At 46.0% G+C, this 13,070-nt stretch overlaps 1 protein-coding gene across 12 annotated transcripts in view; it reads right to left on the bottom strand.

Annotated features, from left to right (window-relative positions):
• Positions 1 to 13,070, bottom strand: part of RGS6 (regulator of G protein signaling 6) — a 467,079-nt gene that overhangs the window by 88,886 nt on the left and 365,123 nt on the right. For all 12 annotated transcript variants that reach the window (XM_036432407.2, XM_036432400.2, XM_036432418.2 and 9 more), the window contains exons 4-6: positions 6,300 to 6,350; positions 2,481 to 2,587; positions 1,614 to 1,665 (exon numbers count right to left, since the gene is read on the bottom strand). In XM_036432407.2, coding sequence (XP_036288300.1) covers positions 1,614 to 1,665; positions 2,481 to 2,587; positions 6,300 to 6,350 — 210 coding nt within the window. The remainder of the gene's footprint in view (positions 1 to 1,613; positions 1,666 to 2,480; positions 2,588 to 6,299; positions 6,351 to 13,070) is intronic.

Below are 13,070 nucleotides of genomic sequence, written 5' to 3' on the forward strand. Positions count from 1 at the left end.
CACTTATACATCATTTAGGGTGCAGCACAGTTCCAGAGGGGCGATAAGATAAGGGTCTGTACTCTGTGTGAGGGCCATTTTCCAGACTTGGAAACAGAGCATCCGTAATCTTGTTAGGCAATGACTTGTTCACATTCCATCCTTAGGATTGCTTCTAATTGCTAGTTACCCCTCCCTCAAATGTGTGGACTGAGGGCGTAGCTGGTCACACAGGTCTCTGGGACCGACTCCCCAAACACCTCCCAGTGGTCGCTGCCTCTGCCTGCCTGCCTGTGCCCACATCCTGCAGAGAGTCTGGGGAGCTGCTGATCTCATCAAGTGCCCAGTGAGAGAACAGCTGAGCCAGTGATGAGGATGCTGTGCAAAGGGACAAGTGCTTCTGCATGATGCCATGCACAGGACCATGAAAGCAGCATGGGCTTTGGAGCCACTCAGATCTGAGTTAAAATTCTGCTGCCTCCACTGAGTGTCTGCTAAGTGCCTTTAATAAAGAGCAAACACTCAGCACCAGCTATGCCTCAGGTATGCACTGGGGGGTCTAAGAATGAACAAGGCGGACTAACCCCGCCTCTTGGAGCTCCCAGACAAGTGGAAAACTGTGAAAACTGTGCTAAGTGTGAGGATGTGGCCTCTGGTTCTTTATCTGAAGTAGAGGGACAATATCACTTCTTAAGAGGATTGGCACACAGAAATACTAAACAGCATCCATATGGCAAGAGTCTAATAGATCCCTCCCTTTATAAAGGCAACTCCCTGCTTACCCAGTTCGAAACTTCACCCACTCATTATTTTTCTGGACCAGGGAAACTTTGGTACCGTATTTTTCGGACCATAAGACGCACTTTTTCCCCCCCAGAAGTGGGGGGAAAAAGTCCCTGTGTCTTATGGTCCAAACATAGCCTACACATATACTTAAAAAAAAAAGTTTTTTTACTTGCCCGGCTCTGTGTGGTCTCTGTGTGCTTGCCCGACTCTAAAATGGTTCTAAATGCTGCTGTTTACTTTACAGGGTTGATTACATGTGTTTATGACTGTGATGTTGGGTTTTAATGCACATAAAATATTTTAGGACACTATTTGTTTCAGAATCTTTTTTTCTTCATTTCCCTTCTCTAAAAACTGGTGCGTCTTATGGTCCGGAGCGTCTTATGGTCCGAAAAATACGGTATATCCCTGCTCTGATATTTCTCAGTTTCTCCATAAATTCCAACTATCAAAAACACCAGGGAGTTATAAATAAATGTTAACAAGTTTGTGACATAGAAAGGGTCAGGGGGTGGTGGCCCCTGGATGTAGTCCTCCAGGGAACAGTCATGGCCACCGTCCTACAGAGTTGCTGTGGGATCCTGGTTTTCCACAGCCCCAAAGAATGAACCTATTGGCCTCCCTTGATAGACTTCTTCCATCCCCCATTTCCTTCCCACAGCTGCATCTTTCTGTGTGCGCTGCCTTTCTCCATGGTGTGAACAGGATGTTTGTTACATGTCAACAGGATGACAAAGGGTTAAGGCAGGTGAAGAACCTCCTCCCCTGCCCTCTATTGCCAACACAGATCATTTGCCTTCGAGCTCCCAGCAGTAACACCGAGTATGGGCTGTGCCTTCACTGCTCACCATAATCAGTGTTTTCAGGTTCCCAGCAGTTCGATGGCCAGAAGTATGGAGCCTGCAAAAGAGCAGTGGTATCAGGACTCAGAAGCACTTGCCCTCCCCTGCCTAGGGGTCAGGGTCAACCCTCCCTGAACCCAGCGAGGACCCCCTCCCTAGGACCGGCTCTGTTCCTGTCTCCTTCGTGCTGACACCACAGCCCAACCCTCTCCTGTTCTTAGTGCAGCTGAGGGCAGTCAACACTTTAATTTAGGTGCTGAGAAATGAATCCAGGTAAACAAATAAATGAGAAAAGGAGAAACTTAGTTTATAGGGCAAACATTTCTTATCCTGAGACAATAGAAGTCTAACCACAGAAGATAGAATGGCATGGTTTTCTGGGTTTAAGTCCCAAGTTCCTGAGTAGTGTTATCCTCCTCCCCCACTTCTCCTCGGCCCCCCCCCCCCCCCAATCGCTTCAAGTTCATATGATGAAGTCCTAACCCTCTGTGGCTGAATTGGGAATAAGGAAGTAATTGAGGTAAAATGAGACTTTAAGGGAGGGACCCTGATCCCATAGGATTAGTGCCCTTATAAGAGGAAACAGCAGATCTCTGTATAATGGGTGACATTTGTCCCCAGAAACTTGTTCTTCAGAATAAATGAGGAAATATATATAAAATGTCCAATAAACAGGTTCTCCATGAGGGCTTTTCTGTATTATTTGGGTGGAGCAACAAAAGGCCCAGACAGAAGTTTGCTTGGTTTTCCCAAGCTGGTGGGAGGTAAGCGTTGCTCCCTTAAACACACTCAGTTTTTCCACGTGTCTCGATTCTGCAATCAGAAGATGATGAGAAGAAAAGGCTCTTCAGGAGGAGGAGCTGGCAGGCCTACCTGGAACCGATAAAAGGTGCCATCGTCCTTCATGGAGAGAACATGGTCCGAGATGGGAAAGACATAGCCCTGGGCAGCTATCAGGCTTCCCAAGTGTATTGCTTCAACTGCAGGGACAGGGCACAAGAGAGAGAAGTAATTAGGAAGCTGTCAGAATGCAGGGCTACTTGGATGAAATGTAAGCTGTGAGTGCAGAAAGGCAACCGGAAGTCAACTGTCATCACCCCTAGATAACTCATGGCTGATTGATTGATCGATCAATAACTTTATGATATGATTGCATGGGGCTGGGAGAGTGTCAATGGTTGGGAAGCAATATCAAGTGTCTGGGACTCCTCTGGATCCCAGCTCTGAGAGTCTGACATTATTTGAACCTCCCCCAGCCCCCCAAGATTTCCAGAAGAAAGTGCTCATGCTGAAGAGCATGAGCTCTGGTGTAGATAAACCTGTGATAGTTCACATAGGTGTGTAGCAGTGTCTGGGGCAGGTTCAGTGCTCAGTAAGAGCCGCTGGCCCTGATTCATATTATATTCTCATTTCTTATCATCCTCATCAGTGAGCATGAAGCCTTGCCACTCACAGAGACTCTGCCCTCAAACTGCATTGTCTGATGTGACAGCCCCTTCTCTTAGGGACATAAAGGCAAGCCTCACTTTTGTGGTGAGTAGTGCAGTGAGCAATGGCACAGGGAGGCCAATCTGGTAAAAACAAAATTATATTTTTGCCACAATCAACACATTGTTTTGTTACTTTAACACCAACCATAACTAGATTCACACAAATCATTAAGAATTTATATTTAGCCCAACAGGCATGGCTCAGGGGTTGAGTGTCAAACTATGAACCAGGAGGTCATGGTTTGATTCCCCGTCAGGGCACATGTCTTGGTTGGGACTCAATTCCTCAGTGTGTGTGTGTGGGGTGCATGCAGAAGGAAGCTGATCAATAATTCTCTCTCATCACTCATGTTTCTCTCTCCCTCTCCCTTTCTCTCCGAAATCAATAAAAATGTATTTTAAAAAAAGAACTTATATTTATCTGAGCAAAGCCAAGAAAAATAATGAATTGAAATGATTATACCACACATAATAATATAAAAGTACTTTTCACACATATAAAAGTACTTTTACTGGTAAAATCAAATTTCCGGATGTGGAAATTATTATTATTTTAAAAAATATCTTTATTGTTGATAGTATTACAGGTGTCCCCCCTCTTGCTTCTCATTTGCCCTCTTCCACCTAGATCCCCCTCAGATGTGTAAATTATTGACATGAAAAGGGGTTTCTAGGAACTAATTTTGCATGTCTTTATAAGTTTTTAAAAGTGACTTGTTTTGGCTTTACTTGCCAGCTTTTCAAGAGGCTGTGTATAACCCAGGTGCTGTGTTTACTAAGAACCACCTCTCCCCTCTTTAGAAGAAATGTACACGCGAAACTGGTGGGACTAGAGCAAATGAAATTTTATTTTACCTGCTTGGTGCTGACCAGTTTGCTTTCTAAAGTCTATATGGTTTAAGAATCATGGGTCCAGCAAAAAAGGGGAGTTTTATCACCTATAGCTGCTCCTTGCCCAGGAAAGGAAGAACAAAATCCACTAAGAAGGCGACTTTCATGTCACCAGTTTAGAGCTAGAACTCTCACTTCATTCTTTGAGCAAAAGGGCTTTTGCTTAGACATGTGGCAGACGGGGAATAGAAAGGAGAGAGGGATGGAGGCTAGACATGTCTGGCTTCCTAGGGCCTTAGTTTGCCTCATTTCCACCCTTCTATTCCCAGCTGGTGAATAACTCATAACTCCTCCTGCTCAGAAGCCTGGCAGTTCCCAACACCTGGAAGTTCTCTTAAGGGCATCAGAGTATAGCCGACCGTAAGAGACATGACCCTTGTCATTGTGCACCTTTCACTGAGGCTCCTCATACTAGGGCCAAAGGGGATTCCTAACCATCTCTCCCAACATTAGCTGGTTCAGGGTTCTCAGCATACTACTACTAACCACTACTATTACTATTACTACTTACTAGCACCACCACCACCACCACTACACTATCATCACTTCCACTACCACCACCACTACTACTGTTACTACTACCACTACCCACTACCATTACTTTTAGTTATTGCCACCATCACCACCACTACTACTATTACTACTACCAATACTGCTACTACTACTAACCACTACTATTACTATTACTATACTACTACTACTACCATCACCACTACTATTACCACTACAACTACTAACAACAATACTGATAAAATATTTCGGTGACACAATTATTATTGTAGAAGGGCGAGGAAAACAGTGCTCTTGGAAGAGACCACCGTGAAGAAAGGTAGCCCTTAGTTTAGCATCATCATCAAAAGAAATGCTGACTTTAAATACATGTAACTACGCTGGGAGACACTTATTCGGTCTAGCGTCTGTAAGTGGACAATCAGAAGTCCAGGCTGCGTAGGGAAAACACAATAGCCAGTTGATTCAGGCTATTTTCTGAAAAGGATTGGCAGGTATTGTTTTCCCCTGTGGATAAAGAACTTGACTAGAATTAAGAATTTTCATGAGTCATGAGAGTGACCATTAATCAAGGTGGTGGAAAAGGCTACGGTCACTTCATTAATGGCCTGCTTTTCAGGCACTCAGGCTTCTGGCAACAATATTTAATCAAACACTATGTAAATTATATTGTTTTTTAGTCCATAGTATATTAGGAGCATCAGATTAAAATACAGGAATGCCCGAGCTGACATACTGACCCCAGCTAAGAACCACAGCTGAAGATCAGACAGCTAGAAAGGGAACTTGAAAAAAGATCTTTAAAAAGCATAGCAATTGTCCGGCCAGCCTGGCTCAGTGGTTGAGTGTCGACATATGAACTGGGGAGACATTGTTGGATTCCCAGTCAGGGTACATGCCTGGGTTGTAGGCTCAGTACTCAGTAGGGGACATGCAGGAGGCAGCTAATCATCATTGATGTTTCTATTTCTCTTTCCTTCTCCCTTCCTCTCTGAAATCAATAAAAATATATTTTAAAAAATATAGTAATTGGAGGCCACTTAATTTGGGGCAAAGAGGTCTAATTAATATCAGAATACATGTATGGGCATTTTTACATAAGAAATATAGGCATCAGGAATACTAAGTTAAGACAGGGAGTGAATAATAAATTCAGAAAAAGTATTAACTAACAACACATGGTAATAAGCTATACTTATCTAGAATTTTCATTTTTCCGGAACTCCCCATTTTTTAATTATGCCGTGAAAATAAATTTTACCGCTTATTTACTGGTGGGAGGACAGATTTGGAAACTGTTTTTATTGGGCAGAGTTTTGTTATTGTCTTTCTGGTAAGGTTTTCCTAATTGAAATGCACAATTAAAGTTGAAAAAAAAATTCCTTCCCTTCTTACAGAAGAAGAAAACAGAAGGCATCTTAGCAAATAATTAAACATCTTAATTGTGAATCAGGCAATCTAATTTTAAGATCCGGGTCTGGAAGGCTGCTCAGTGACAGCGCTACAACTTATCTTTAATTGCTGTGGCTAATGAGAATTCAACTCATTTCACACGTTACTGTATTGGGCTCTTTGGCATTCTCAGTGGTTACTCATTTCCTCAAAGGGTGATTTAAATTTAAAGGTAAGATATTCGGTGGAGAAAATGAATCCATTTCATTTGTAAGTAAAGAGGTTCCACATCTTGGGATTCACCTCTAAGCCCAGTTCTCGGGAGGGTAGGAGGTCTAGACTGGAACTTAGTTATGTGGGATGTTTATTGAGACCATGAGGGATAAAGTCAGGGTCAAAGGTCACGTACCTGGGTCTTCAATGGACAGGTTCTTCATCAGCCACTGCACAATGTCAGTACCTGCAACGACAAAGCAATTCACCTAAAGACCTGGGTGAGTGGTAAGCCCGGTGGCAGCAGAAGCATGTTTACTTAACAGAATCCTCATTCGAATGAGCACACACCTAGAGATCTGGGTGATACTGATGCTTTTCCATCTTAACAAACTCTACCCATTGGTTCACTTCCACAGTTATAATCCCATTCTTTTCCAGAAACCATCCACTTCTGATGATGCCGAAGGATCTTGTGTGCACACACTTCTGGGGAGCATCTGTAGGGAACAGCCTGCGCATACAGATTTGGATGACTTCTCCAAGGCGGGCTGATGAAATTTAACCATGCCCGGCCTGCAGACCGTTTCTTATGGAGAGCGGTCTCCTCCGTTCCCTACTCTTACTGTCAAGGGATGAAAAGGTTCCTGAAAATGTCTCTACTTTCTTCTGGCATGGGCCCACCCTGAAAGAAAGTAGCCCTATGTCAGTCTGCGGGAGAAACTTCTCTGTATTCACCTGTCCCCTGGGCCAGGGGACATTTCCTGACGCTCCTGCAGTTTGGTGTGGACTGAGTTCTGACAGGGGGCATGATGAATGCTGCCTCTGGACACAGGCCTTGAAAACTCCCACATGGCCCTGACCCCTCTATCCACCACCTGCTGGCTGAATGGAGAGGACTTCAAGGGCCCAGGGTGGGCAGAGCCACAATGTGGAAGGAGCCTGGGCTTCTGAACAACCATGAAAACTGATGCCCATGTGGGGCTCTGACCTGATTGAAAGTGTGTCATGTTAAGCCCCAGAAATTGGGGGCTTACCTGGTTAGGCATCTGGTATTATCCTAACTAATTTAAAATCTTATGAGTCAGAAGGGACGTTTAAAACTTACTTGCTCCAACTCCAGCCAATACATGAGTCCCCACCTGTAACACCTCGGACAAGAGGTGCCGCAATCTCCATTTAGAAAAACCCCAGAACCTCAGAACTCACAGATCCCCTCCTAGCCAGCCTGTCCCAGTGGAATCGTCTTTGATTTCTAGGAGCAGAAACTGGACTTAACTCTGGGGCTTGCTCTCTTTGGTCTTAGTTTTGCATTCTAACGCTAGAAAAACAAACCCAGACCTTCTCACTCTGTGGGACAGGTCTTCAGACATTGGGGCAGTTCAACTGACATACTATCAGCGTCTTCTTGAGTGCCAACCCCCCTTGTGAGCCATGCCTGGTCTCTCGCCATTTTGTTCACAATGAATTCCCTTTTGTCTACCTCCATGTGGAAATGTGGCTTCTAGAACCAACATTTCCTAGGGCAGCCCAGTTCCCATCGGGGTGGAGGAGTTGTTTTCAGAGGATTCTGAACTTCTGATCAATTCACTCCAAATCTCACTTTAAACCAGTGCCGACCTTCGAAGGTGGCCTTGTCATTCCAGGATGGATGCATGGCAGAAAATAGCGTGAAAGGGGAGCATTTCCAGATAGCTAAGTCCTGGCAGGGGTGTGAGGCTTGGTGGGAGGGAGCGGGCCTGTGGACAAGCTGCCTGGGACAGATTCCTGCCTGAGAGACTGGAGAGCGTGCAGATGGGTTTAACTGTTGTCCTTTACCAGAAACCAGGTTTCCAGAAATTTGGTTGCCAGTGGGGAGACTACCCTGTTTCCCCGAAAATAAGACAGTCTTATATTAATTTTTTCTCCCAAAGTTGCGCTAGGTCTTATTTTCAGGGGATGTCTTATCTTTCCATGCGCTAGGTCTTATTTTCAGAGGATGCCTTATTTTCAGGGAAACACGGTAGTTCTGGCCTGAGTGCCTAGACATTTTGCTTTTCTCTGGCTCTCTGGAAGGTCGATGAACTCTACAGGGTAATCAGGCAGGGGTCCATCCTACTCTTTCTGTATGTTCTCCCCTTTTTGCCCCACTACCAGTCTCCACCGCTGCAGGCCTCCCACATATCAACCTCAAAAGCAAGACTTCTGAGCTTTCCCCTCTTCTCGCTTCCGGCTGGCATCTATGAGCTAAACTTTGGATCCAAAGCACCCCTGCTCATTCACATTCTTGGAGAGAAAGGCAGAGGATGTCTGTGTGTGCTTGTGCATGCGGGTCCATTTCCTCCAAATTATACAAGTTCAACATTTGTCCTAGGAAATGAAGAACAAAGCAGAAATCAAATAAGGACTGTAATCCCAAGTTGGGGGTGGGGGGAGAGACGCTAACCTGTTTTTCCCCTCAAAAGAAAAATAGTCCTTTTTTGCGGGTTGCCTGGAAACGGAGAGGTTTCCAGCATCAGCAACAGCTCTCCCCGGGGCAGGCGGATTATCTTTCTGCTGAGCTGGCGGAACCATTATTTATCACCTGCCAAGACTGATTACTCACCCTGGGACAATGACAGCCCTTCCTTTCCCCTGTTAATTACTGTCATCATTAATATCCATGTCACTAATTAGTATTCATTCACACTGAAACTCCTTTCTCGCTGTCATACCCGCTCCCCCTCCACCCACCCCGGCCCCCAGCACCATTGTCTGGGTTTCTACCCCCTTTTGGCTTTCTGGGCTCAGCGTCTCGCCTGATTGTCTGCCTAGTCCACCAAGGCCCCATCTGCATTCAGAACTGAAGGATCCCATTTAATCACATTTTGTGTGTGTGTGTGTGTGTGTGTGTGTGTGTGTGTGGCAAAGCGAAAATCACAAAGGCCCCTTTTCCTTTCCCCTGGCACCATGGGGACCACAGGCCTCGGTTTCTTGTCCTGGGTGCAGCCCCTGCAACAGTAAGTGTCTTCATTTGGGGGCTGGTGTGGCTGTCCTCGGCGCTGGTGAGAGCTGGGCTGCTGCCCCGAGCTGTCCTGGCCTCTGCCCTCAATCAGTAGCAGCACCCACCACCCCACCATCCCACATACACTATTGGCACGTGTGGTGGCCATCAGGAAACAAGGCAACGCCCAGCGCTGTGGACTCTCCCTCTGTGGGTGCAGGGTGTCCTGGGCTTCCAAGGATTGATTTGGGGAAGCCAGCCCCCAACCTGATGGCGGAAAGTAAACTGCTGCCTCTTTGACCCCAGAAACAAGTCAGGAAGAAAAGTCTGTCCTAATATGATGTCCATGAAAAGGCCTACAATTGTTCCACTGTAGACTCAGACAAGAATAGTCCAAACAAGGACCAGGATAAAGTATTCTTCTCCCTTTCCTTTCTTCCTCTTTCCTCCCTTCCCCAATCACTCTTGCCTTCTTATTATAAAAATAATTTCAAGATTATTTTCTGTTCTATCCAAAATTTGTTGTTGCCCTTTGTGATCACTATTGGGTTCTGGTTCTTATCTCAGCCAAGTTGCCCTGCCAAGGACTTAAATTCAATATAAAAACATTGCCCAGCTGGCATGGCTCAGTGGCTGAGCATTGATCTATGAACCAGGAGGTAACAGTTAGATTCCCAGTTAGGGCATATGCCAGGGTCGGGGCCTCAATTCCGGTGGGAAGGGGGGTAATCAAATGTTCTCTCTTATCATTGATGTTTCCATCTCTCTCTCCCTGAAATATCTCTGAAATCAATAAAAATACATTAAAAACACACACCAAAACAAAAACAAAAACACCCCCCCCCAAAAAAAAAACAACAAAACACACACACACAACACAAAACAAAAACCAACAAGCAACAAGTGTGGGATGGTTACCTTTTATTCCTCAAGGTCCCAAAACACTTGGCTCAAAGTTTTCTTTTTGAGGTAAATTTATCAACATATATTTCAGGAGCATCATGAAATACATCAGAGGGCACCTGAAACGCTTGTCCACAACCTGAGTGGTTTACTAGCTGAGCCCCAATTAGATTATGCAAACTTGAGAAAAGGTTGGTTCCAGTCACCTGCAAATTTCAAGGAACCTGTAGCTTATATGTTACTAGAGGACCAGTGCACAAAACTCATGCCCTGGGGGGTGGGGGGTGTTGCCAAGCCTAAGTTGGCAGTTAGACATTCCTCTTGCAGTCCGGGACTCCTTGTTCCTTACTGCCCACCTACAGCGGAGGCAGAAAAGGCTCCTGACACCACTGCTGTGCTCACCAGCTATGAGCCCAGCTTCTGGTTAAGGGGAACTCCCTGTGGGCGTTCACTGATCATTAGGGGGCAGCTCGTGAGTTGAGTGTCTGCCCCCTGGTGGTCAGTGTGTGTCATAGTAAATGGTTGTTCCACCATTTGGTTTATTTGCATATTAGCCTTTTACTATATAGGATAGTGCTGACAACTGAAGCTGCTGATAACTCATCAGCCCTCACCACAAAGGAAAGACACTTCCACTTGAGTAACCTGTTTCTGGAGCCCAACAAAAGATAACATGGTATCCTGCTGTGGGTGAGCTCAGGGCTCTCCCCAGTCAAGGTTATGACTCCATCTGACATTGAGTTCCACAAACCTGCAAGGTCTCAGCTGCCTGTGAGTGAGGAAGGCAGCTCTATGCCATCTTATCGAGTATGTAGGTGCCATGTGCAGGCAACAGCTCATGTAGGGTGGGGGGTGACTGAGTGCCCACTGTGCACCTGGCCAGAGCTGTGCACATGACCCTGTTATCACATACCATCTTGATAAGAATTATGTAAAGTACTAGAGGCCTGGTGGACAGATTTGTGCACTGGTGGGGTTCCTCAGGCTGGCCTGTGCCCTCTTACACATCTGGGACTCCTTGGGAATTTCAGCCTGATCCCCATAGGCCAGGCCAAGGGACCCCACTGGTGCATGAATTTCTGCACTGGGCCTCTAGTATGCATATAAGATCTTCGAGTAATCTCTTCCTGCTCTCCTCTTTCCCCACTTCCCTCTGAGATTCATCAGTCTGTTCCATGTTTCCATGTTTCCACTCCTGCATTGAGCACCTGCCCTCTGGTGGTCAATGTGCATCATAGCTACTGCTCGGTTGCTTAGGCTTTTATATCCTATATAATAAAAGCCCAATATGCCAAGTGTCCAGTTGTCCAGTCGTCCATTTGACCAATCAAAGCGTAATGGTATGCTAAGGATACTCAAGCACTTGCTATGACTTGCACTGACCACCAGGCAGCAGACCATCAACCAGTCGACCAGTCGCAATGATATAAACTGACCACCAGGGGGCAGACGCTCTGACTGGTAGGTTAGCTTGCTGCTGGGGTCCAGCTGATCAGGACTCAGCAAGATGGCCCAGATATGCCCTGGGTCCCTCCCTGGCTGGCCAACCTCCCAAGTCCCTCCCTGGCCACGATTATACACTGGTGGGGTCCCTTGGCCTGGCCTGAACCCTTTTGCAATCTGGGACCCCTCAGGGGATATCAGAGAGCTGGTTTCAGCCTGATACCACAGGTCAGGTCGAGGACCCCACTGGCATATGGATTCGTGCACTGGGCCTCTAGGATATAGATAATAACTGTAATATCCTTTTTAAAAATTAGGGCCAGAGTGGCCCAAGGTCACATATTAGCACCTAGTAGAGCAAAGGTTGGAATCTGGACAATCACATGCCAAATATTATTTCCACAACATCATTCTGCATGTCCTGTCTCTGAACAACTTTCTGGGTACTATACAGAAGAATAATTGGAAAAGTGATCTGCGCTCATTTTTCCCTGAAGCAGAGACATTAATTTAGTGATAATAATAATTGCTAATATGTGCTATTTAGCTAATAATTTATTGAATACTTTTTATATTCCATTAATTTAGTGATAATAATAATTGCTACTATATGCTAGTTAGTAGCAATTTATTGAACACTTTTTATGTAGTGGAATAATCCCACTACATGTAATAATCTTCTGATGTAAGTAAACTATTTCCTTGCTGGCAGTAAGACAGAAGAAATACAAGAGGGAGGACAAGTGTGGTGAGAGGTATAATGGCCTTTTTGAGGCATATTGTTCAGTCCATGGGCTTGAGTTTTTCCAGGGAAAAGCATGACATATTTCACAGATACATACTTGCTTACTAAGCACAGGAAGCAATAGAGTGCAGTGTTTATAAAGTCGGGCAGACCTGGATTTGACTCATGCTATGCCACTTACACATTGTGTGACCAGAGCAGGTCCCTTCACTGCCAAATCTCCATTAGTCAGCTGGGGGGAGGGGCCTACTGACAGGACAAAGTAAGAGCATGGACATGAAGCCCTTGCCCCAGAGCCTGGGCCATGCTGTGCTGAAGGAATCGTTTGTTACTAGGTGACCTTTCTCCTTGTGCCTTCGTTTTCTCACATGAAAACCAGGACGGTCACAACAGGCCCTGCTGCATAGGCGCTGAGGGTTAACACAAAGGCTGCAGGTGCAAAGCTAGCACAGTGCTTGGACACAGCTGACACACATGAGCTACTGATACAGCCTATGGTTTAGGCCAGTGGTTGGCAAACTCATTAGTCAAACGATTAGGCAGCGATTCTGATGTCTCCTCTTCCTCACTCGGTCTGGCTGACACTGAGAGAACAGCCTGTTCGAGGACAGGGGAGGCTTCAAGTCCCTTCTCCAGGGGCCCAGGGACCTTGCCCCTCCCACCTGTCCGCTGGCCCTGCTGCGGGCACGCTGGCTTCCGGACTGCGGAGTTCAAACTGCCTTTGGTGGGCGTTGGCCCTGTGTGACGCTCGCTTCTTCACAGGGCGGCTCCCATATCTGACGTGGTTTGGAACAGGTTGGAGGAATTAAACCCAGACGCGTGAAATATGATTTTGAACCCAGAGCTACTCAAGCATCACCACCTTATCCAGTCTGAAACCGGGCCCTGCCAGGGCCTCTGCCAGGGCCTCTCCC

Source organism: Pipistrellus kuhlii, unplaced genomic scaffold, assembly GCF_014108245.1.
Source record: "Pipistrellus kuhlii isolate mPipKuh1 unplaced genomic scaffold, mPipKuh1.p scaffold_m20_p_1, whole genome shotgun sequence".
NCBI lineage: Eukaryota > Metazoa > Chordata > Mammalia > Chiroptera > Vespertilionidae > Pipistrellus > Pipistrellus kuhlii.